We start from the raw sequence: 25774 nt of genomic DNA on the forward strand, positions 1-25774 counted from the left end.
CGAACAAACTTGGGGGTTTACTGCAGGGTAATTTACACATTTTAAAATGTCAATCCAGAACCGAGTACGTTATTACATGGGGTTTGAACCATTCGGTCAAGAGCCCGATAGAGGCCCAATTTATAAATGTACTTTGTAAATTTGTTTCCAGGGGTTTTTTTAGACCTTTTCAAAGATACTAAACATGATCAACTATTTTAAAATGCCAAGTCTTACTAATTTCTCTAATACATAATTTTATTTTATTAGACTTTCGTAGGGAGAGAGAGAGCCACATAGAAGAAAGAAAAAGATTTAACGTGTTGATGTAAATTTCCATGTGATAATGGTTATAGATTATCAATTGTGTACTTGTGGAATGTTTGAGTTGGTAACTAGAACGAAGTCCACTTTACCTACTTTGTCTTTTTTGGTTTAGGTATTGATTTGTACGCTTTCGAGTCCAGGAGTAAGCAATCCATCTTGACCAACCTCACCATCAACATTTTCTATTTTCTCTCTAACAATAAATCAATCTTTTTAGTATTTTTTAAAAAACTAAAATATATATATTTTTGATTATTCTTCCATCATTTTATAGGGAGCACAAACATTTACATTTCTAATTTTATTTTTATTTAATACATTCAATTATAAAATTAACAATGAAACTTCATTTAAGTAACAAATTGTTGTCAGGACACTAACACCACAATAACACATTTTTATGGCTAAAGTTGTCGTTTATTTTGATTAATTAACCTTTTTCATAACGGCTACAATTATATGCAAAATATATGTGTTGTTCCGAAACTTCTTAGTCATAAAAAGATTGCAAAATAAAAAGAAGGCAGAATATTGAATATTCATAGCAATCCCGTGGATAATATTGAATAAAGTTTCGGTACTTATCAACTCTCACGCCTAAAAGTAACAACAGAGGCATAAAGGAAAGAACTGAGCAAACGTATTTAGTTTGTGTACTCTCGTTTCTTCTTTTTCTTTTCCTTGAAATATCTTTTATATTTTAGTTATTTCTTTGCTTCAAATAACTTCATCTATCGAAACTAAGTTTTGTTCATCAAAGATTGAACTTATCATTATAATGTTATACAAGTCTCCATCTCATCAATTATATCATTATACGCAAATAAATACCACCAATGTAAAAATTAACGAGAAGGTTCAAAGAAACCAACATCAAACACGTCAACAAAATCATATACTTGGATAGGAACCAAGGAAGTTGAGAGAGACAATTGTGGATTTTAGATCGTATATTATATATTATATGGAGTAGGTAGCCAAGATGAACCTACATGTATCAAATACTACCAAAATATTAACCTAACAGAAAGAAAAGAAAGAAAAAAACAATTTAATGTGTTTGTAAAACGTATAACTATAAGTTTGTGGAGTATGTTAGAAGACCATATGAAATATTGTTGATAATGTTGATAAAAATAATGAATTTTGGGGGATCAGGAAATAAGGAAACTATAAACTAAAAAGTCAAAACAACAATGTAAAGTGTAGGTTTAGCTTAAAGATGGAGTAAGTCAAAAGTATTGGAACAATAAAGTATGTCTATTAAATATTCGAAATTAATTTTATAGAACATCAATAAAATGAAAGAAGTGATTGACTAAGATGTATGTATATACATATATACAGAGGAATGAATGATTGACGAAGATGGTTAAGTGGAACTTGGGTTTCAAGGAACACTCCTGGCAAATACAACGCAGCTATGCCTACACCAACAAGCAACGGCCATGCCTCTCGCTTGCAGATTCAAGAACCAAGAACAATGTCTCCTCTTCCTCCTCCTTCTTCTTCTCCAATCGCCTTCAAGGTATGTTATTCCTCACTTTTGAATCAAGAAACAGGAAACTCCTTTCTTGATCTCTGTATCTTCTCCATCTCTGTTCATTTCTTGACTCAAAAAACAAATCCAAGACTCAGATTTTCTTCTCTCTTATTGTTTTTCAATGGTGGTTTTTTACTTGCATCATATTCATATTAATTAGCCTCGAATCACCCATTGATGAGATAACCAATTTGTTTGTCTTTTGCAGGAACAACAAGGTAGACCACCTCCCACCACACATCAAACAATATCCGGAAAACTCTTTAGAAACCTCTTTAAGGGTCTTCTCTTCTCACAACTAACCTTAATCTCACTTCTGGTGATTGTTCTCACCATTCGCGGTCTCATCTCAGCAAGTTCACAACATTTCCACCCCAAGAAGTGGTACCCTCCTTTACTAGCGTCTGTTGCTGTCTCAGGAGTTGTATCTTTAGCCTGGCAATGCATCTTTATCTACAATCCATCTAGAGCAGTCAGAGCAACGTTCTGGCTTAGTCCAATACTCACCTGCTCGGTAGGGATCTTGCTTGTTCTTATAGGCTCGGCAGAAGATGCAGGGATCGGTTCAGTTTTTGTGCTTTTCGCCATTACTCAGTCTCTCTATGGTTGCTGGATCACTACCAGGTTTGAATACACCGATAAGATATTATCACTTGTTACAGCATTTCCACCTGCAAGAACCAGAGAAGTAGTCTGTTTATCAATCACTGTCAGCTTGGTTTACTCTGGTTTCTTGGTGACTGGAATAGGAGGAGCAACTTCCACTAGAACAAGTCTAGATCTCTTGTTCATATCCGTAATCTTGATAAGCTTAGCATGGACGATGCAAGTTCTCAAGAATGTACAACAAGTTGCGATTTCGAGGGCAAGATTTGTAAACTTTGCTCATGGAGAAGAGATGGACGCTTGGGATGCTTTTCGCATCACTATGAAACACTTGGTTGGGAGCATCTGCATTGGCTCGACGCTTGTTCCAATCGTCGTATTCATCAGAGGATCGATAAGAAGCGTTAATCTGATGTCAGGGAGCAGCGATGAGGTCATGTATTCAGGTGCTGATTGCTTCTCTGCCATTGCCAACAAACTCATTACACTTGGAAACAGATGGGGCTTTGTACATGTGGGAACTTATGATAAAGGATTCGTGGAGGCTTCGAGTGACACTTGGAATAAGTTCAGAAGTACAAGTGGGTTAGAGAAACTGATTGATTCGGATCTCACAAGCTCCTTCTGCTTCCTCAGTGCGGTTTCTGTTGGAGCTGTCTCTTCATTGACTGCTGGAATATGGATGTTGTTAATCCACAAGGACTACGCCTTGGAAGTGACTCTCTACGCTTTCATAGTTGGATATTTCGTGGTAAGATATATTCTAAGGCCATTAGCTGTAAAGATGATAAAATTGACTTGTACAAAAAAGTAGCTTATGTTTTGTACCTGGTTCTGTGTTTGTTTCAGGGAAGGGTAGCTTTGGCGTGGGTACAGGCATGTGTCTTGGCTTACTACGTAGCTTATTCTGAAGATCCTCACAGTGTGCGGTTTGACAGTACAATTCCACATCGTATTCAGCGTCTTCAAATGTTAAGTGCTCACCGAGATAACAGAGAGCTTGAGGTCGGTAGAGAGAGAGAAGAAGATAGTTATAATGATTGTTGACTCTTGAGGGGAGACTCACCACAGACATGTAAAGAAAACACAAGACTTATAGATTCTATTGATAGGCAAGCTTAAGCGTGTTCATATGTAAAAACTCCAGCTTAAGAAACAATGTACATACTTTTTTCTCATTACCTCACGAAACGTTGTGTCTGCTTATCAATAAAGATCCATTTTTAAGCTAGGGATCGATTACACCAATCACAAAGAGAGTATTGAGGGAGTCATTAGTTTGCTTAGATGAACACTACATGCCTGCTGTCACGATTTGTGCAGTTAAAGGAGTTAGCCCGTTCCACCAAAGCCTAACAGAGAAAGTTCAAAGAAGAACCAAGTTCACCACAAATTTGCAGTTTTGCACATAAAGAAGATTGAGGTATATATATACATACCAAGACAATACAATGCAGATTTGTAATGAGGCCTAGAAAATCTCGACATAAAAAAAAATCAATGAACGATGCACAATGCAATGCACCTAAAAGCATCAGAGAAGAGAATATACAGTTCGAGATTGCAACTTTTGAAGCATGACACTCAGCCTAAGAAGTCAAAAGTGTTCTCTCAACTTAGCAATAAAAACTTTAGCTGTATACAATGGGACTTAATGATAGCTGAAATTTTCAACACTTACAAAGCAATAGCAAGGAAGAGAAGCAATGAACAAGTAGAAGAGAGAGAGAGAGAGAGATGTAGTACATTTGGAATCGAATGGTCAATATGGGAATCCGCCGCGAAAATAAAAAAGTTTCGGGTTCGTCGGAGAGAGCTTTGAAACCGCCGATCAAGAAGGTCAGGCGAGTTTTGGAGGAGATCTCGAACCGGAACAAAACCGGTCCAAATGTCGTTGGTTATAGGGTACATTTAATCTTACAAACGTTGTCGTTTTCTTATTGGTCGTCGTAATCTAGTACAGTCTGTATTACTCAAACCAGGACTAATAACTAATTATAGAGCCGAACCACTCGGTTTAACTTGCTAGTCTATCTACACGGTTCGCACATAAATCTCATTATTAATACAAGTTAACCAGTAAATTTCAATCTCTATATACATTTTTTAAAAACATTTAGCAAATAAATCTTAAAGTTAGAACTTATTTACAAGCATGCCATTGGTATTAGTTATTAATTTGTTTTTTATTTGGTTAATATATATATAAGTTTTGATTTTGGAAAACAAGATTTCTCACTCTAATAAAATTTCCAACACAATAGAAAGTTAGGAACGACTCCGTTTAATATTAAGTATATAATTAATTTAATTATATTAAGTTTCTAATTTTATAAAATAATATGAATTAATTCTATAAATACACACAATATTTTCCTTTTATAAATCACTACTTATTTAATTGTATGTTATACTTCTTATAATATAAAACAATAAACCTCAAACAAAATACTTTCTACACTAAATAATATATATCTATATTTTTAAGGTCGCTGAAATGGATGTTTGGGTGGATCGAATTGGAAGAACTGAACACCCGATCACCCCAAAAATACGTTTAGCTCAATATAAGATATTGGATTTGTAATCTAACTTGTAAAATTGTACATCAAATGAACAAACCACATTTAGATATAATGATCTTTTGCCAGAAAACCAAAAACCCTAACGATGAAATTCGGGGGTCTTCACTTAGCAATTTGTATCGAAATTTTCATTTGTTTTTTTAAGTATTTTATGACGGATAATGAAATTGTTGGTGTTGTTGTTGTTGTTGAAAAGGGTTTAGAAAAGCTGCCAATGATGAATGAATATTGTGGCTAGAGGTAAAAGAACCAAAAGCTTCAACATTCTCCAAACCCCTGACTGGACAGTGGGAGCAAAAGCGTCTGCCAAGATTTCAGAAGCAATAACTTCTTTTGGAAGAGTAGAGAAAGAGTGAGTACACATGTGATGATTGTTGTTAACTGCAATTTTTATTAAAAAATTAATTCAATATTTTTTATTCAATAAAAACACATTAACCCTTTGAAACACATTAACCAGTTTAAACACATCATATATATATAGACCAGCTTAAAACTGCTGAGAAAAAAAAAGACCAGCTTAAAACTCAAACCAGGAGCCGAACCACTCGGTTCAACTTGCTAGTCTTTTATCTACACGGTTCACACGTAAAATCTCATTATTAATAGAAATTAACCAGTTAATTTCAATGTATTATTATTAGTTTATTACTTATTAGCTATAAAAATTAAGATATTTGTATTCCAAAATTGGCAAGAAATCAAATATCAGACCTAATTATTCGGTATATACTACTTTGGTTCTGAAAAAATCAATTGAGTAATTAAAAAACCGGTTTGGTTCAAAACCGGAAAACGCGACGCCTGGAAACTCTCACACACACACAGAGAGTCACAGGAGACGCTCCCGCGTCTGCAAAAGAACGGATAAAGTCTCTCTCTTTCTCTTTCTCACTCTCTCTCTCTCTCTCTCTCTCTCTCTCTCAATTCATCGAAGAAGAAGAAGATGCTGACGAGTCCCAGTAACGCACTTCACAGTAGTACTCCACACTTCTGGCCAGTTCGCCGGAGCAGCCGTTCTCGGAATTTCCCTCGTCTCAACTCCGGCGACCGTAGCAGCGGCGGCGGAGGAAAATTGTGCTCCCTCTCTCTTCTCTCCGCAAGTGGCGCAAGTAAATTCAGTGTGAGAGCTCTAGTTAGACCAGATGCTACCGAAGAAGCTGACTCTGTCGGCGATGTGGCTTTGCCTTTTCCTAACCACGTTTCTGTCAAAATCCCTTTCGGCAATAGAGAGGTAATTTTATTCATAAAAGCTTTGAACTTTGGATTCGGAGATGATTTGTTTTATATAAAGTGATAGACTTGAGGATTTGAGTCACCCTTATCTTTTTATAATAGAGAGAAGCTTCAAGCAATTTTATTTTATTAAAGCTGTAGTCTTTTGCTTTGAACTTTGGTTTGGGAGATGATTTGTTTTGTAAAGTGATAGACTTGGTTGAATTGGTGTGGTTATAATGAGCATGTGTTGCGCCTAGGATTTGAGTTCCTTATCTTTTATAGTAGAGAGAAGCTTTTAAGGATGTATGTGCTGACCTTTGTTAGTTTCTTTACTATCCAGATTTTAGTAGAGACTGGTCTTATGGGGAGACAAGCAAGCTCTGCTGTAACGGTGACAGATGGAGAAACTGTAAGTGTGCTTCTTCGTCTTTAAATTTAGCGTCTTTTTTACTTGTTTGTTCTCTAACTTAGTCTGTTATATGAGGTAGCTGTGGGTGGTGTTTCACATCTAATTTTGACTATGTTTACTTTTTTCATTGTAGATTGTCTACACAACCGTTTGTCTAGCTGATGTTCCCAGTGAGCCATCAGATTTTCTTCCCCTTTATGTTCACTATCAGGAGCGTTTCTCAGCTGTAGGTCGAACTAGGTACGCGTTTTTTTTCCTCAGTCCTTTGCTATTTTGGATCCTCTTCCTATCATAGCCTAAATGATGATCAAAATGGAACTTCTTATGGTACAGTGGTGGATTTTTCAAGCGAGAAGGGAGGACCAAAGATCATGAGGTATTTACTTATGCTAAACGATGTTGGGCTACTTTAATTTCTCCATCTTTCTTAACATGTTTCTAACATTTGATGGTTATGCAGGTTCTGATTTGTAGGTTGATCGATAGACCTATACGCCCCACCATGCCTAAAGGTTTCTACAATGAAACTCAGATATTATCCTGGGTACGGTCCTTTCTCCATGGATTTCTTTTGAAACTATTTAAGTACTTTTTGGATGGGGTTATTTGGGAAGTTAGGATTGTCTCTTTTGATGTCTTCCTCATCTGTTAATCTTTACTCATGTTATCTGTTTTGCCTCTCTTTGGTTGAAACAGAATACCTTTTGACATGCGCTTTCTTTTGTCTCTGTAAGATGGCATTTGTTGTGTTGTGTGCCTACTATTGTACTTTTTCTCATGAAATGACTTACATTTTTACTTAGACATGTATTTGATGATTGTATTCGTTTCCTTGATTCAGGTTTTGAGCTACGATGGATTACACGCACCAGATGCTTTAGCTGTTACATCTGCTGGAATTGCTGTGTATGTAGGGTGATCTAGTTTCCGTTCTCATATAAGTTGAATTTTTTTGTATCTTGGGGACGTTGACATGGTTTTGTACTGAATGAATACCGCAGAGCTCTTTCAGAAGTACCAAATGCGAAAGCGGTTGCAGGAGTTCGGGTTGGTCTTATTGGGGGTGAATTCATCGTCAATCCAACCGTGAAGGAGATGGAAGAATCACAACTAGATTTGTTTCTAGCTGGAACAGATACTGCAATTTTAACAATAGAGGTCAACTCTAATCTTTACCTGAGTTTGCAAGATTTGCACATTTCATCTTGATCTGCTTTATCTTGACTCAGCCCTTGCTCATTGCAAAATATGGGATTGCAGGGATACAGTAATTTTCTTCCTGAGGAGATGCTGGTCCAAGCTGTTAAAGTTGGACAGGTATTTCGATTTTTTAATTGTGGTTATTTCAATTTTGAAAGATCTAGATTAGGTACTGAATGTGTGACTTTTTCAAAATTTTACCAGGAAGCTGTACAGGCTACATGCATTGCTATTGAAGCTTTAGCAAAGAAACATGGAAAGCCCAAAATGCTTGACGCTATTAGATTACCACCTCCTGAGCTATACAAGCATGTGAAAGTACGTTTATACACCTTGTTTCCATTTTGGTTTGCCAGAATGCAAATGCAGTTATATTATCTTGCAAATCATGTGTCAAATGAATTGCTTTCTGTACACAGGAACTTGCTGGTGAGGAATTGTCTAAAGCGCTACAAATTAAGAGCAAAATATCGAGAAGGAAAGCCATATCGTCCCTGGAGGAAAAGGTCTTAACTATACTGACAGAGAAGGGCTATGTTATTGATGAGGAAGCATTTGGAACCATTGAAGCACAGCCGGATCTGTTGGAGGATGAAGATGAGGATGAGGAAGTTGTTCCTGAAGGCGAGGTGGACCAAGGTGACGTTCACATTAGACCCATCCCCCGTAAACCTATTCCTTTGGTGAGTCTCTTAACCCTTTCTACACAATAACTTGAAATTGACCCTTTCTCCTACTCATTTTTTTTAATGCAATTGTTAACAAAGTAGTCATTGCCTTTTACTAGCTATTTTCTGAAGTAGATGTCAAGCTGGTCTTCAAAGAAGTATCGTCAAAGCTCCTACGAAGGCGAATTGTTGAGGTATGTTGATAGGATTTTTTCTCATTGAAGCATTTATTGACTACACTACGGTAAACGATCATGCTTAACATGTTCAAAGTCGACAACTGTCAGTGTCTTTCCTAAATTTTCAATTTTGTTTTCATTTTTTTGTAACAAGTTTTATTGATTTCGTATTACATATTTCTACATCCCTAGGGAGGTAAAAGAAGTGATGGTCGGACTCTGGATGAGATTCGTCCTATTAATTCAAGATGTGGACTGCTTCCAAGGGCACACGGAAGTACTCTGTTCACACGTGGTGAAACACAGGTAACAACATGAGTGTTGTCCTCTGGGGGAATCCTGTGTTGCTATTTCATATGTCAATCCTTTTTGTTAGATGTATGTTAAGGAAATTGGTTCGATAAGGAACATTATTGTATGATTGTTTCAGGCACTGGCAGTTGTTACTCTTGGTGATAAACAAATGGCGCAGAGAATTGACAATCTTGAGGGTTCTGATGAATACAAGAGATTCTATCTTCAGGTCTCTTCAAAATTTGTTGTTCTTCTCACTCTGTTANAAGTAGATGTCAAGCTGGTCTTCAAAGAAGTATCGTCAAAGCTCCTACGAAGGCGAATTGTTGAGGTATGTTGATAGGATTTTTTCTCATTGAAGCATTTATTGACTACACTACGGTAAACGATCATGCTTAACATGTTCAAAGTCGACAACTGTCAGTGTCTTTCCTAAATTTTCAATTTTGTTTTCATTTTTTTGTAACAAGTTTTATTGATTTCGTATTACATATTTCTACATCCCTAGGGAGGTAAAAGAAGTGATGGTCGGACTCTGGATGAGATTCGTCCTATTAATTCAAGATGTGGACTGCTTCCAAGGGCACACGGAAGTACTCTGTTCACACGTGGTGAAACACAGGTAACAACATGAGTGTTGTCCTCTGGGGGAATCCTGTGTTGCTATTTCATATGTCAATCCTTTTTGTTAGATGTATGTTAAGGAAATTGGTTCGATAAGGAACATTATTGTATGATTGTTTCAGGCACTGGCAGTTGTTACTCTTGGTGATAAACAAATGGCGCAGAGAATTGACAATCTTGAGGGTTCTGATGAATACAAGAGGTTCTATCTTCAGGTCTCTTCAAAATTTGTTCTTCTTCTCACTCTGTTATTATTAGACATATGCTGTGGTTTGTTGCACGTTTACATTTAATGACTATTTCGAGAAAATTCGATTCTTAGTGTCTTCTTTCATTTTCTTGTTGAGCTTAAAGAGATTTTCTAAGCTACTCATTGTGATGTTTCAGTACACTTTTCCTCCATCGTCTGTTGGTGAAGTTGGACGAATTGGAGCTCCCAGTAGAAGGGAAGTAGGTCATGGGACACTAGCAGAGAGAGCATTGGAGACCATTTTACCTAGAGATGAGGATTTTCCTTACACAATACGTGTTGAAAGTACAGTAATTGAAAGCAATGGTTCTTCAAGGTCTGCTTATTTTCTCGGGCTGTATGATCTGTATATGCCAAGTTCGTTTGAATGACAAACTTTGTGCTTGCTTCTTATGTTGTTCTGAAAATGTGACAGCATGGCATCTGTTTGCGGCGGTTGCTTGGCTTTGCAAGATGCCGGAGTTCCAGTAAAATGTTCTGTTGCTGGCATAGCAATGGGAATGGTTTGGGATACTGAAGAATTTGGTGGTGATGGACTTCCCCTTATCCTTTCTGACATCACTGGAGCTGAAGATGCATCCGGTGATATGGACTTTAAGGTCAGAAAATATAGGGTTCCATTGCAAGTCATTGCATTAACTTGAATACTGAATATTTGATTTGCTTATCAATAGGTTGCTGGGAATGAAGATGGCGTTACCGCCTTTCAGATGGACATTAAGGTCATCATCTGTTTCTTAATTTACACTGCCAAAATGGTTTTAAATGGCAATTGTTAAATATATCTGTTGGTAACATCTTTATTTTTCTTCTTCTCTTTATTCATGAACTAGGTAGGAGGAATCACTTTAGAGATTATGGAAAAGGCTCTGATACAGGCAAAAGCTGGGCGTCGCCATATTCTTGGTAAGGGATTCTTGGATATTCAGGAATTAGTTTATCCCTGAAAAATGTATCCANCGTGTTGAAAGTACAGTAATTGAAAGCAATGGTTCTTCAAGGTCTGCTTTTTTTCTCTGGCTGTATGAATCTGTATATGCCAAGTTCGTTTGAATGAAATTTTTTGTGCTTGCTTCTTATGTTGTTCTGAAAATGTGACAGCATGGCATCTGTTTGCGGCGGTTGCTTGGCTTTGCAAGATGCCGGAGTTCCAGTCAAATGTTCTGTTGCTGGCATAGCAATGGGAATGGTTTGGGATACTGAAGAATTTGGTGGTGATGGACTTCCCCTTATCCTTTCTGACATCACTGGAGCTGAAGATGCATCCGGTGATATGGACTTTAAGGTCAGAAAATATAAGGGCTCCTTTGAAAGTCGTTGCATTAACTTGAATACTGAATATTTGATTTGCTTATCAATAGGTTGCTGGGAATGAAGATGGCGTTACCGCCTTTCAGATGGACATTAAGGTCATCATCTGTTTCTTAATTTACACTGCCAAAATGGTTTTAAATGGCAATTGTTAAATATATCTGTTGGTAACATCTTTATTTTTCTTCTTCTCTTTATTCATGAACTAGGTAGGAGGAATCACTTTAGAGATTATGGAAAAGGCTCTGATACAGGCAAAAGCTGGGCGTCGCCATATTCTTGGTAAGGGATTCTTGGATATTCAGGAATTAGTTTATCCCTGAAAAATGTATCCATTAAAGATGTCATTTACTATTTTTCTCCTTTTGTGCAGCTGAAATGGCAAAGTGCTCACCGCCTCCTACGTTAAGCCTCTCAAAATACGCTCCATTGATACATATTATGAAGGTTTGGCTTCAACTAATTTTACAGGATTGCTCAGTCTAATGCTTTTNCTTCCCCTTATCCTTTCTGACATCACTGGAGCTGAAGATGCATCCGGTGATATGGACTTTAAGGTCAGAAAATATAAGGGCTCCTTTGAAAGTCGTTGCATTAACTTGAATACTGAATATTTGATTTGCTTATCAATAGGTTGCTGGGAATGAAGATGGCGTTACCGCCTTTCAGATGGACATTAAGGTCATCATCTGTTTCTTAATTTACACTGCCAAAATGGTTTTAAATGGCAATTGTTAAATATATCTGTTGGTAACATCTTTATTTTTCTTCTTCTCTTTATTCATGAACTAGGTAGGAGGAATCACTTTAGAGATTATGGAAAAGGCTCTGATACAGGCAAAAGCTGGGCGTCGCCATATTCTTGGTAAGGGATTCTTGGATATTCAGGAATTAGTTTATCCCTGAAAAATGTATCCATTAAAGATGTCATTTACTATTTTTCTCCTTTTGTGCAGCTGAAATGGCAAAGTGCTCACCGCCTCCTACGTTAAGCCTCTCAAAATACGCTCCATTGATACATATTATGAAGGTTTGGCTTCAACTAATTTTACAGGATTGCTCAGTCTAATGCTTTTCTGCCTTGAACTAAATATTGTTGGCGTTTCATGTGCTGCAGGTTCACCCAAGCAAAGTATACTTTCTTATTGGTTCTGGTGGTAAGAAAGTAAAGAGCATCATTGAAGAATCTGGAGTTGAGGGCATTGATATGCAAGATGATGGAACTGTGAGATACAGAAATGTTTCCATTCTTTTTAATGTTTTTGCACATTTATGGGTTTTCTCACTATAACCTCTAAATATTTACCTTTCTCAAGGTCAAAATTATGGCAAACGATGTGGCGAGTCTGGAAAGGGCAAAAGCAATTATTGGTGGATTGACAATGGTTCCCGCTCTTGGTGATATCTACAGGTATGTATTCTCCATATACCTTCTTTGACTAGGAATTGTAAATGGATTTGGATTCTGATCTTTCTTATTGTATCAGAAATTGTGAAATCAAATCAATGGCTCCTTATGGTGCCTTTGTAGAGATTGCGCCTGGGCGTGAAGGACTTTGCCATATCAGTGAGCTGAGTGCTGAATGGCTTGCAAAACCAGAGGATGTGAGCTTTACCCGTTGCTTACCCTCTATAGCAATTGTTTCATATATTATTTGGGTTTCACATATGCTCACTAATATTACTCTTGTCCTTTCAGGCCTTTAAAGTGGGAGACCGCATTGACGTCAAACTAATTGAGGTCAGGGAGTTCTTATGTCTAATAACTCATAGATATATTATAACTAATTGAAAATGATCATTAGATGAGTTGTTCAACAAAGAAACATGGGTAATGCAGGTGAATGAAAAGGGTCAGCTTCGGCTTAGTGTACGTGCTTTACTTCCCGAGTCAGAGACAGACAAAGACAGTCAGAAACAACAGCCGACGAGTGATTCTACGAAAGACAAGGGTTCTCCGAGGAAATATATAAATACTTCGTCGAAGGATCGTGCATCAAAGGTAGCATCTGGGGATGACCTTGTCCTGAAGAAGAAAGATGTCAGGAGAGCAACTGGTGGTAGTAGTGACAAGACAATGAAAAGCAATAGCAGTAGCAACGATGAAGAGAGAAGCAGTTTAGTCAATGGGGAAGCTACAATCAGCTAGTGAATGCAAACAGGATCATTGTTCATATCTGTTTCTGGTGAAGACTCATTACGAAAGGAGGAGAGCTTCTTCCAATCAACCACAGGTGCGACTTGAGAAATCTTGAAAACATGAGACGAGACAAGTTGCAAATGTCTTTTCCTGAATTTTCTCGTTTATATAGTTATTTTTCTTGGCAGTTTCTTGAAGCTGTGCATATATCTATGTTGGGGAGTGGGAGATTCTCAAACTCTTTTGATAACAACGTCTTCTCTTGCAAACTCATTAGTCCCTCTACAGCCCATTTAGGTTATTTTGTATTAATGTTATTGAGGAACTCATATCTAGATATTTTTTGTTCAAATTTATGTGTATGTCTGCATCTTACACTCTTTATCTCCAGATTGTCAAGACTCTCCCCATTTTTGTTGATGTTTTGAAGTATATGAACTTGGCATTTTCCAAAATTCTAAGATCGTTTAAGAATCAATGACTAATATACATGAAATGTTGTGAATGGAAAAGTAAAAAATGATATTGGCATTTCAAGAGATATACAATAAGAATCAATGACTAACAATATACATGAAATGTTGTTGTTGTATGTATTGGCCTTTGTTTACTCTTGTGCCATCTGTGTAATTCTCTTTCGATGCTCCTTCAGCAACAACAAAGCTTGAGCTGGAGTCTTTTCAGATGCTGCAATGAACTACCAATTTCAGGCAAGATGATCTGTTGTTTTTCTGGTAGAAGTCGTCGTTGGAACATAAACCGCATTGTTCAATAAGCTGTGAGATCGGCCATAGAAGAGATATATCATGCTTCCAATAAGTAGCCATATCAAGACCCTGATCCATGTCCCAGCTCTGCCAGTACAAATTATCAAAAAGGGTTTATAAACATCCCAATATATGTAAAATCTATTCATGGGTCCATCAGACTCACCCAATGTTGATGATCAAGTAGGTGTTGATCAAAATGCAAAGAACTGGAAGGTATGGGACGCATGGGCAGAGAAACCCTGAAATCGAATCAAATATAGAATGCCAGTAAGACAACGCAGCTCAAAGTATAAATCTAAGTACTGTATATGGTTGTTTCGAAGACCTCAACGCCCTAACCAGATAACCAACTTAGCACATGTAAAGAAACTCTCAAGTAAGCAGCACTTCTGAAGAAAGCGAGGTAACCAACCAATATGGCTTGCAGAATCTTAAGGTCAATTAAATTTCTCATTTTCTGTATGAATAGGCTAAAAAGCAATAATAAGTTTCATGCCTTACCTCCTTTGTGTCCAAAATTGTGCCTTTCTTCATCCTCATCGATGTAGCCAAGAGTAATCAAACTCCCAAGCAAGATGGCTGCACTGACACCACATATAGTGATCCGAGGAAAACTGCCACAATCAAGAAGAAAACCCATTAGAGATTTTAACCATACAAAAGATGCATGCATGCATTCTCTAATCGAGCATACTTAAAGCTCTTTTTGACATGCAAGTAGCAATATGTCGTTCAAAGCTAATCAACCATTTCAACCAAATCAAACAGATTTTGTTTAGATTAATGAAGACTTATTTAAACATGCGGAAAACTATGCAGGGCAACTAGTAAAGACATAAGACATCAGATGATGAAATGACCTTGGAAGACGCTCAGTTGAAGCTGCTGAAGCAAGACCTAGAACACCTATGCACACAAGAGCTATACTCCAGGCAGCAATGTTTCTTCTCTTTCCAAAATACTTCTCATCTATATAATGCAAAAAAGAAGCAAAATAATTAAATTACTTAAATGCAGATAAAGGCAGTTAATTATTGAGCACCTTTTCAAACTATATACACAAATGGTAACTACGTGATTGAGCACATTTAGTACCTCGAGCTGTTTCATTGCCAAGAAGAGGGGAATCAGAAGATTCTACAGCATCCACAAGAAAAGTTTCAGTTTCGGCTCTACTTTCATCGGTATCAGTTTGAGAGGAAGATGGTTGGAGAACTCCATCTGGTGGTACATATCTAAGAACTAGCACACAGGCTGCAACGGCAGTGAATGCCATTAGAGTGCCTACACTAACCTGTTGGATGTATTACCAATGTGAGCTACTCAGTGTGTTTCGACCTGTCTCAGCTCAATTACGTAATGCTAATTGCCTCAACAATATCAATACTATAATACTAATCAATGAACCCCTCAATTTTCTATTTGCCGCTAATCCTTCCTTAAGACTTAAGAGACATGAAATGTAGGGAAAGATCAGTTTACCATCTCGGACAACTGTGCAACATCCATGAAAAATGCGAGTGCAGCAGCCAGCACACCAATAGCTATTGTGCTTTTCACTGGTACTTGAGTTCGTGGGCTGATTTCTGAAAAGAAAGCTGGCAACAATCCATCCCTTGCCATTGCCATAAAAATTCGTGGCTAATAAAAAAATCACAAAGCACAGTCAAAATTACAAGTATGCATTTCCAAAACCCACACAGAACCTACGTGTTACATTTACAACTAAGAAATCTTAATTACAAAATCTCCTAAACTTGTATTTTCAGAACAATAAGAATTGGTTAGTACCTGTGCCAGAAGCGATCCCAACAAACTCGCGCATAGAGCAGTTATTGCCCCAGTGGTTAAGATGTACCTGGAATATATAGGAATAGTAAGAAAAAACATAGCAAAGACAAAAGGACGTATGTGTACATATGTATTCACTAATGAATGCGAGAGAAATTTGAGACTCAAGTAATGTAAATCATGCTTACGCTGCCCATTGCATCCCACTGTCTCCAAATGCAGAGGAGATAGGAGTATCAGGATTCAATGAATAGTATGGGACTAATCCAACAATAACTACTGATAAAAGCATATACAGAACGCAGCATATCAGTAATGCAATCCCGATTCCCAGTGGAAGATCCCTTTGAGGATTTTTCACCTGTTAAGGCAATACCAAAGTTTAAGGGTTAAACAGAGAAAATTGGTGGAGTTTTGGAAGAAAGTGTTCACAATAATAAAGACCAAACCTCATCTTCTATAGCTATTTAGTTTTATATCGAATTTTCAAAGTGACTCTTTTGTAAACAAGGATCATAATTCGAATAGTATGAGCCTACTAGTCAATAAATTCTGTACCTCCTCAGCCGTACTAGTTACAGTATCAAATCCAATATATGAGAAGAATACTACAGCAGATCCGGCGAGTATCCCATTTAATCCAAAAGGAAAATACCTGTAAGACAAGAATTAAACATTGACGACCTTGGGAAACATTTGTTTGACGAAAACTAAGCTCAATGGAAGAAGAGTAATAAGCTAATTACCCACTCGGAAGATCATATCCAACCCATCCAGTCTTGCAAGCTAGATAGCCACCAACTACTATGATGAAAACCAAGGTGCAAACATTCACTGAGGTCACTATCGCTTGTACTAATGAACTCTGTCAAGGCAAAACAAACCGATACTATGACTATTAGACGATCTGATAATCCTGACTGAAGTGAATTTCATTTAAAATGTTTTCAATGAAGTACCTCCTTTATCCCAAAACATAGTAGTATCGTGACAATCATAACCAACAGTGCTGCACATGGATCAACCACAATACCAAGACCAGGTATGGTTTGTCGAGCTAGGAACACAGGAAGTTTGTCCGAACCTCCAAAAAAAGATGCCTAGAACAAAAGAAAACACTAGTCAGAATCAAACGTCCAAGAGACCAACGAATACATATAACTAAGTAACTCAAAGGGAAATACCAGATTTGGAGTTATGCCACGAGCAATGGCTGATCCACCAATTGTATAATCCAACACCAGTGCCCAACCAACCAACCAAGCAATCCTACGAGATAAAAAACATCGAGAGTATCAGCTTTAAGACTAACAACAAGTACACGTTTAGGCAATGTCTCAGTAACAAACCCTTCTCCAAGACATATGTATGCATAATGATAAGCACTCCCAGCAGATGGACAGCGAGAAGCAAGCTCAGCATAACAACACGCCGAGAGAGCAGCCGCAACTCCAGCAATGAAAAATGAAACAGCAAGAGCAGGTCCTGTGTGCTCTCTAGCTACAGTTCCCACAAGAATATACACTCCTGCTCCAATCGTCGTCCCAACTCCTACCAAAATTAACAGAGAAAGAAACACAATAAGCATCAATATGGATGAAAAAGGTAGAAACTTTAATGGATACAATCATCGAAACTCGCCAAAAGTTTGAATCTTTTTGACATACCAATAGCTACAAGATCAACCACAGATAGTTTCTTGGCAAGCTGATGATGTCCATCGTTTTTAATCAGATGAACAGAATCAACTTGTTTCCTTCTAACAAGACTGTTCATTATCAACCCAACTTTGCTTCTAATAAACCGGTTTGATTTTGTCCCAATCGATTCAGAGCCAACTCATCTCAGAAAAATCCAACAAAAGATTGAAACTTTTCGTCTCCCTTAACAGAATCCAGATTAAATGGAGTATCGGAGCCGGAGATACTTAGAAACGCGTGCACACGATTCCAACCTTTTTGTGAGATGAATTAAGATTCTCGTAAGAAGATTCTTGAAAAAATTTAGATGACTTTTTTTTGTGATTTTGTATATGTTTTTTTTTTTTTATTCTCAATTTAGCAACTCCTGATTTATAAAATCCTATCCTGAGAAATTTGTCTTACACCTCATTTATTATTTAAAATAATTTTTACAGAAATCTCTATATGTTTTTTAAAAATATATATATACATTTATTATCCTCAATTTAAAAATTCCTGATTTATAAAATCCTATCCTCTGAGAAATTTGTCTACACCTCATTTATTATTTAAAATAATTTTTACAGAGATCTCTATATGTTTTTTTTTAAATATATATATACATGTATTATTCTCAATTTGGTAGTTCCTGATTTATAAAATCCTATCCTCTGAAAAATTTGTCTACATCTCATTTATTATTTAAAATAATTTTTACAGAAATCTCTATATGTTTTATAAATATCTATATATATATATATATTATTCTCAATTTGGTAACTCCTGATTTAAAAAAAAAATCATATCCTGAGAAATTTTTCTACACCTCATTTATTATTTAAAATAACTGAAATCTCTATATTGTTGATTAAAAAAATACATATATATATATATATCTATAATTAAATTTAAAAAGGCGTTTTGTATAAACAGATCATATATGTCTGCCTAAAAACGTGTGGTTTAAATATTTAAAAACCTTAATAATTCTGGATGGTGGGATTTGAACACATCACCTCACCTCACCAAAGATCGCTAACCACTAGACTACCTAAGCATTTCTAACACATAGCGACCAATTAAATATCTATACGTTTCCAAGGCCGCAAGGCTTGTGCCAGCTACGTGCACAGCTAAACTCACATTCAGTGAAAGCCTTCCTCCAAGCATCAAAATAAAGATCAACGATAATGGTCGATATTTCAAGAGACCCGAAGATCTTATCAAATGTCTTCTCCTCTTAAAAAAATTCAGTATATTAATTTAGTATTTATATATTTTACGTCGTTTCAGATATATTAAGGAAATGTAATAAAGATACTAAAAATATAGAAACACTGACCTCGCAATAGTCAAATTATTAAAACTATCCATGAAAAGATTGGTACCATGGAAGCTTTAATCCCAACAGCTTTAGCATCTATGATTTTCCTTCTAGATGTTTTTGGCACTAGAATGTCGAGATCATAAGAAAAATAGACGCATGGATCTTACTTAGAATGGTGTAAGCTTTCAAGGGATAACCACTACGGTACTGAAACTCTCCAAGAACATGGGTCATGCGTTGTATCTCCACTTGCTTCCCAGCATCTTCATTTTCTTCTTCACGAGCAAGCTTCTATAACAACAAACTAGATATATCAATCAATATATATTCAAAGTAAAAAGACATCAACAAAGTATAAGATATTACTAGCTAGTGTGTAGTGTACCAGTCTATATCTCAAGAGACATGTTAGATTGTCAACTAGTTCATTGTAGACAGAATTCATATTCTTGAGGGTTTCGGGAGTTGATGTGTAGTGTGGGCCTAATCTTCCATTGATAAGTGTGGAGACAGCCTCTAGCAACTTAGAATCCGTAGAAATTTTCCAATTAGGTGTCCCAACTTTGAGCTCATCAAATGATATCTTCAAACCTTTGAGGTCGTCCTCTTCATCCAAGTCCATTTTCACCAAGTGGTGAATCCTCAATAGCTTAACACGGCCTGAGTATCCATCAATGTACTCTTTAAAACATTTAAAATAATATAAATATATATTTTTAAAATCATCACAAATTTTTAATAATAAATCAAATTTAACTAAATAATATAAATAAAATCTATAAATACTACAATTTAATTAAATTAAAATATAAAGGTTTTTTTAAGTATAAAGGTTTTTTCCAGTTTTCTTTTGTTAGGTTACTTAAAATTAAATAATTACTTATTAAACAATTTAACTTCAACAAAACTAATTTTTTTAACCAGTGATGATTTGTATTCTTAGTTGTTGCCTATCAACTTCAAAACTCTATACAAATAATTCCAGCTTATTTCCATCTTAATCTAATAATCTCTCTAACACTAGTTTTCTTCTATCTTCTTCAGTCCTTACCAATTTTTCTTCTTTACTCATATATGTATAACTCTTCTGATGTTTGTTAACACTTTATAATTGAATTTTTATGAATAAAATTAAGTTTATGTCATTTTGTCATGTAAAAATAAATTTAGGGCATTAATTTCTGATTTGCTTTAAGCATCAAATACTCTCGGGCTTTATATTGATGATGATTGGTTTGTAAAGGGGTACAAAACAGAACAATCTTACTAAATTTATATTTGATAATGAGTGTTGTTTAGTTTATCAAAGGTGACTCCAATTATTACAGGAATACAACAACACTAAACCGTCTCCTATGATCCACACCTTTCGGTTGTGGGAAGTTACAAGATCTCAGATCCTACTTTCAGCTTACTCCTTTGGCTTTTTATTACCCTTTAGTTTGCTCAATCTTCTGCCATTGGGTCATCACTGTTATTGTTGTCATTATTGTTGTTTCTGCCGCTTGCATTAGAGTTCACAACTTGAACCCAAACACTCTGGCTTCTCTCTGCTCCTCCATTGACATCTCCCCATGTCTGTGGCTGTCTTCCGTTTCTCTCATTTGTGTCAGCTCCACCATCTGAGAATTGCCCCCATACGCTCCTTGTCTTCCCTCCTCCGCTCAACTCCTCTTCACATCCCGCAAATGTTTTCAGAAGCTCTGATTGAAGTGATGGGCAGTGTTCCTTTAGATAATCATACCCATCTGACCTTATAACAGCTGCAACAACAAAACAAATGTTTATGAGCAACTTTTAAGTTTGGTGTGAAGTATGAGCTCGTAAGGAAAGATCTCTTACCGTTGAGATTCTCTGCTGCGAATTTCAGACATACGGATTTCAAGGCGGAAGCATTGTAGCGGTCAGCAAGCGCCAAAATATTAGCAACGGAATCTACTGATATATCCTTGCAGAGCACTGACTCGCACATTAAACTTAGTCTAGGCAACTTGTATTTATCAGCAGCTCCTAGTAGCTTTGCAGCTAATGTGTCTGATGCAGATGGACCAACAGAAGAACCGGAAGATGATGATGACTCCGCATCTTCAATTAGAGCATCCTTGTATATATAGTGGAGCAAAGCCTTCACCATGAATACATACAGAACCAGAGATAAATGTCATGCGTCTTAACTCTACAGTGTGTGGTATTGAATACTTTAGTGTCAAAACTTACCTTGAAAACCTTAGGCTCCATGTCAGTAACTTCAATATCACGATCTTCTTCCCCAGTAACAACATCAAGGAACTCGCTTTCAAAGACAGGAGATCGAGCAGCCAATACCAACCTGTGAGCACAGAACTTTTCGCCTGAGACATTGAAAGTTATATCTGAACCGTCCTCATTCTCCAGAAGCATCCCGAAGTGAGATCCAATATCAGATGCAGGAACGTGAATAGAATGTAACCGTGGGCAATCTATTTCTGAGACCACAACTCCCACTGTGCAATTAATTTTCAAACAATCATCCTTCAGAAAATCAGATGTTTCCAGCATAGCTCTTCTAAAGAAACGCTTGTAGCCCCTGTAACCAAATAAAAAATCAAATCAGAATCTGTCTGAGCGAAACAGGGAAGCACAAAACTCAATGAGGGAATGATTCCTCTGCATTAACAATTTGACGTCTTTCTAATGCAGAGTCAAATCAAAGCCAAAGCCAAAGGAATCACCTTCAGGAAGAAGAAACCAGCAGACAGTGGTTGATTAATAAATAAGAAGAACCTAACAATAGATTCTTAAAAGCAAAAACTAAAGGTAGCATGCTGCTTAAGTCATAGAAACGGTGTAAAACCTAACATGAACAGATTCATAAAAGCAAGAAAGCTGGCAATTGTGCTGCTATATGCATGTGAACATCAACCAACGGTCCTATTTGAAAGCATTGGTGCCCTGCCCATATAGTAAATCATCACAATGACAAGGCCGTTGAAAGCATGCCAACATGTATAAACATATTACTTTTCAAGAAAAGCCTAAATATCAGTCCCAACCCTCAATCCGGATAAAGTTTCCTAAGGTACAGAACCAACGCTACAAGCAGGTGCAGCAGCAGAAACCAATCTCAGTTTTACAGAAAAGTTCAGGCAAACTGGTTTCAGAATTTCAAGAACAGGTAAACAAATCTACATTTTTTCAGAAATTTGCTTCTCCGACTTCAAATTCCTTGTCTTTACATAGGTCACAGTTGCAAACAAATCACAAAAAATAAAGCCAAGCATCAACTCTCTCGCATCAAAGCCCTCTGTCTTTCTAACATCAAACTCTCTCACAACAAAAATAGAACTTTGTCTATCTTCTCACATCTGAAAGCTATCACCACCCAATCTTTCAATTTCATACCAGGTCACACCAAAAAAAAAAGTCGCCAATGTATCTCACTGTTCTCTAAAATTTCTCAATCTCTTTCATCATTTCATATTTGTGAGCTCACACCATCTTATATCTTCAACAATCAACATCATTTCCCTATCCAAATATTTCCATTCACAAATTAAACTTCTTGAGACCACTAATAACATAACCTCATATCAACCCCAACAATATAGCGAAATCAATGTGAGACCAAAGCCAATTCTTAACCAAACCCTAGCAAAGAGAGCTAAAAAAGCAAAAAAAATCAAGAATTAGAAAAAGCAATCCGGGAGACGAACCACATGCTGCCACGATATTTGAGAGTATAAGGACCACTCTCAAGAGCACGATCGAAGTGGCTATGAACCTTATGCTTCCCTTTACCACTCTGATCAAGCAAAGAAAGCTCAAATAAAGCCCTAACATCGGTACCATCGCTAGCTAAAGCAATAAAAACAGATACATAAGCCGAATTATCCTCAGGATTCTTCCCATCAGGATAGAAATAGATTGCCCACTGGTAACCCCCGACGGTGAAAGTATCGCTCGCGATGTGTTTTCCGATCCCGATTCCTTTCGCCAATGAGTACCCTTTGATTGTAAAACTATGCGATCCGTTTATCGTCTGTGTTACCGATAGAGAAGTCGTCGTCGGTGGCGACGGCATCTTTTGTCTCTCTTCTTCAGATTGATTTGGTTTTGTCTTTTTTCTTCCTGACGAATAAAAAAAAAATGACTCCAACGCGGTTTTTAGTTACAGAGACACGAACGGTCGGCGGTAATAAAAAAAAAAATTAACACACGACGTCGTTTTTGTATAAACCTTATTTTACTCAACAACGTCGTTTTTGTAAATCTTATTAAACTCAACGACGGTAGTTAAAAAACATAACACAACGGCGTCGTTTTATGAAAGAGTCGCCACCGAAGAAGGGTCGTCTCGGAGAAGCTTCAGATGTTATTATTCCGGCCACTGATTTGTTGTTCCTCCGATGTGCCGACTTGATTCTTCCATGGCTAAACCCTCAAGAGCTAGCCGTTGTTTCTCAAACCTGCAAAGCCTTATCCCTAATTTCGAAATCTATCACCACTCACCGATCCCATGACGCTGCACGGTTCTTCGAAAACATCGCAATCCCGTTTCGTAACTCAGTCGATTCTCAGCGGTACGCGTATTTCATCTACACACCGTTTCAGATCCCCGCTTCGTCTCTTCCGTCGCGTCAATGGTGGGGATCCGAGTCGACGAGACCTTCTGATCTTGACTCGGTGAGTGAAGTCGGACGTTTTGGGGTGAGTTTAGTGGACGAGTCAGGAGAGAGGATGTGTGGATGCGAGTGCGAGAGGTGTGAGGAAGGATACTGCAAGTGTTTAGCTTTCACGGCGGGGATGGAGGAGATTGCTAACGAGTGTGGGTCGGGTTGTGGATGCGGGTCGGATTGTTCGAACCGGGTTACACAAAAGGGGATTTCAGTTGGTTTGAAGGTTGTTAGAGATGAGAAGAAAGGTTGGTGCTTGTACGCTGATCAGCTTATCAAGCAAGGCCAATTCATCTGTGAATATGCAGGTTACAAATTACATTTTTGATTTCAGAATAGTTTAGTGATCTTTTTGATCTTTCAAAGTTGATTGATTTATCTTGGAAGTTGGAAAATTGAGCACAAGATTGGTTTAAGATTTAGCTTGGTGCATTGGTTTAAGATTTAGTTCTAGCATTTGTATTATAGTGTGATCTTTATAAGTGAAAGGTTTGATCTTTTGATGTGTTGATGTTTCAAGCGTTTAGTAGATAGTAACACGATACTGAGCTTGGACCTTGGAGATTAAATATAACAGTAAATCTTCTTTCTTGAATGTGATTTTGTGATCTTTGTTCTAAAGACCATTTATACATCTCCTCGTGAGAAGCCTTCAGCTTAGAGTTACAGTGTTTAGAGTTTAGACTAATTTATCCAAAATTCAGAAGCTGGTTTTATGTTTTGTCTTCTTAGCTCAGCATTGTGTTATAGACTTATAGTGTGATCTCCATCAGTGAAAGGTTTGATCTTTTGATGTGTTCATGTTTCAATCGTTTAGAGGGTAACACGATGCTGAGATTGGAGATAACAGCAAATCTGTTTTCTTGAATGTGTTTTTATGATCTGTTGTAATGACCATTTATGAATCACCCTTGAGAGTCTTCAGCTTAAGTTTTAGACCAGTTTTTTTCAAAATTCAGAAGCTGGTTTTGTGTTTTGTCTTCTTACAGGTGAGCTATTAACAACAGATGAAGCACGTAAACGTCAAAGTATCTACGACAAACTCAGGTCAACACAATCCTTCGCTTCGGCACTTTTGGTTGTACGCGAGCACCTCCCTTCAGGAAACGCTTGTTTAAGAATAAACATCGACGCCACGAGAATTGGGAACATTGCTAGATTCATCAACCATTCTTGTGACGGTGGGAATCTCTCCACCGTTCTGTTGAGAAGCTCGGGGGCGTTGCTTCCTCGGCTCTGTTTCTTTGCAGCAAGGGACATATTTGCAGAGGAAGAGTTAACTTTCAGTTATGGAGATGTCAGTGTCAATGGAGAGAACAAGTTGAATTGCTGTTGCGGTAGTTCCTGCTGTATTGGAACGTTGCCTTGTGAGAATACCTGATTTCATCATCACCTTGTCCTTTATCTATACTAATGTATTAAAACTCTTATTATTTGACTTTCGAGTTTATTTATCTAGCAAGATACAACCAACCACTTTGTCTTTCGGAAGTTACAATTTTTTTAAATATATTATTGATAAATTTTACCCCACAATGCAATGAAATTTCAAGCAATCATCCTTCAGATAGTTCCAACATAGTTTTTCTATAAAAACGTTTATATCCCCTGCTAACAAAATAATTAAGAATCTGCTGATTAGGAGTAAGAAACTAGGAATAGGAGAAACTTATGTTTACCTTTCCCACTCTAATCAAGCAACTAAATCTAGAAGAGAGCCTTAACATCGGTGTCATGTAGTCATAGCTTGCCAAAGCAATGAAAACGGATAGTATAAAGATTGACCATTGATTGTGAAGCTGTGAGCCGTGAGCATGACAAGTTGCCATCGTCAGTGGTGATTGATAGCAACATAAGACGAACGACGCCGCTTCGTCTAAAGAACAGATGGGCCGCTTGAATAAAGAAGTAAGGCCCGTTTAGCCCCAATGGATCCAACGTTCGACTCCAACGGCTACTACGGCTACTACGGTCAATCCCCTCACCTAACAGCAAAAGCAAAAGCAAGCCAGCTTCACTTCAAGACAAAACGAGAGAGGAAGCTGCGTCTGTAATTGCCGTGTCTCAGGGTAAGAACAATAAAGAGAAGACGGTGGCCGCGTGTCCAGACAGTACAACTAAAGCAACCATAAAGCAATCAAGAGAGACAAAACAATATAATCGAGCTGTCTAACCAATTTGCAGCCTTAGATTCAAATTGTGTAATCGGATTCTGACAT

At 37.2% G+C, this 25774-nt stretch overlaps 5 protein-coding genes across 7 annotated transcripts; 3 read left to right on the plus strand and 2 right to left on the minus strand.

The window, feature by feature from the left end:
- Positions 1461-3686, plus strand: LOC104744467 (protein PNS1-like). The gene is made up of 3 exons (XM_010465527.2): positions 1461-1834; positions 2058-3206; positions 3305-3686. The coding sequence occupies exons 1-3, from the start codon at positions 1730-1732 to the stop codon at positions 3500-3502; spliced, it is 1452 nt and encodes a 483-aa protein (XP_010463829.1). The 5' UTR covers positions 1461-1729; the 3' UTR covers positions 3503-3686.
- LOC104744469 (polyribonucleotide nucleotidyltransferase 1, chloroplastic-like) lies at positions 5872-13743 on the plus strand. 3 transcript variants are annotated; one of them, XM_019237234.1, is made up of 25 exons: positions 5872-6274; positions 6599-6667; positions 6801-6907; positions 7001-7043; positions 7128-7211; positions 7509-7573; positions 7669-7825; positions 7928-7984; positions 8072-8185; positions 8287-8550; positions 8655-8729; positions 8907-9020; positions 9145-9237; positions 10020-10198; positions 10298-10455; positions 11725-11750; positions 11827-11874; positions 11986-12058; positions 12150-12223; positions 12311-12418; positions 12510-12604; positions 12681-12798; positions 12893-12934; positions 13034-13427; positions 13522-13743. In XM_019237234.1, the coding sequence occupies exons 1-24, from the start codon at positions 5987-5989 to the stop codon at positions 13340-13342; spliced, it is 2760 nt and encodes a 919-aa protein (XP_019092779.1). In that variant the 5' UTR covers positions 5872-5986; the 3' UTR covers positions 13343-13427; positions 13522-13743. The 3 variants fall into 3 exon arrangements, with proteins under 3 accessions (XP_019092779.1, XP_010463832.1, XP_019092780.1); XM_010465530.2 differs by lacking the exons at positions 11725-11750; positions 11827-11874; positions 11986-12058; positions 12150-12223 and adding exons at positions 10557-10604; positions 10716-10788; positions 11567-11640 and having other exon boundaries at positions 10298-10481; XM_019237235.1 differs by having other exon boundaries at positions 13034-13743.
- LOC104744468 (cationic amino acid transporter 4, vacuolar) lies at positions 13835-17962 on the minus strand. Its single transcript, XM_010465529.2, has 14 exons — positions 17562-17962; positions 17244-17445; positions 17079-17163; positions 16854-16994; positions 16641-16759; positions 16453-16549; positions 16083-16255; positions 15895-15961; positions 15586-15744; positions 15199-15397; positions 14964-15072; positions 14605-14717; positions 14267-14342; positions 13835-14187 (listed from the first exon to the last, which is right to left on the minus strand). Exons 1-14 carry the CDS (start codon positions 17668-17670, stop codon positions 14040-14042), a joined length of 1797 nt encoding a protein of 598 aa, XP_010463831.1. The 5' UTR covers positions 17671-17962; the 3' UTR covers positions 13835-14039.
- Positions 20148-23043, minus strand: LOC109124629 (BTB/POZ and MATH domain-containing protein 4-like). The gene is made up of 4 exons (XM_010465531.2): positions 22596-23043; positions 21121-21469; positions 20746-21028; positions 20148-20666 (listed from the first exon to the last, which is right to left on the minus strand). Exons 1-4 carry the CDS (start codon positions 22961-22963, stop codon positions 20350-20352), a joined length of 1317 nt encoding a protein of 438 aa, XP_010463833.1. The 5' UTR covers positions 22964-23043; the 3' UTR covers positions 20148-20349.
- LOC104744471 (histone-lysine N-methyltransferase SUVR3-like) lies at positions 23163-25028 on the plus strand. The gene is made up of 2 exons (XM_010465532.2): positions 23163-23863; positions 24545-25028. The coding sequence occupies exons 1-2, from the start codon at positions 23206-23208 to the stop codon at positions 24934-24936; spliced, it is 1050 nt and encodes a 349-aa protein (XP_010463834.1). The 5' UTR covers positions 23163-23205; the 3' UTR covers positions 24937-25028.

This window comes from Camelina sativa, chromosome 15 (assembly GCF_000633955.1).
Source record: "Camelina sativa cultivar DH55 chromosome 15, Cs, whole genome shotgun sequence".
Classification (NCBI taxonomy): Eukaryota; Viridiplantae; Streptophyta; class Magnoliopsida; order Brassicales; family Brassicaceae; genus Camelina; species Camelina sativa.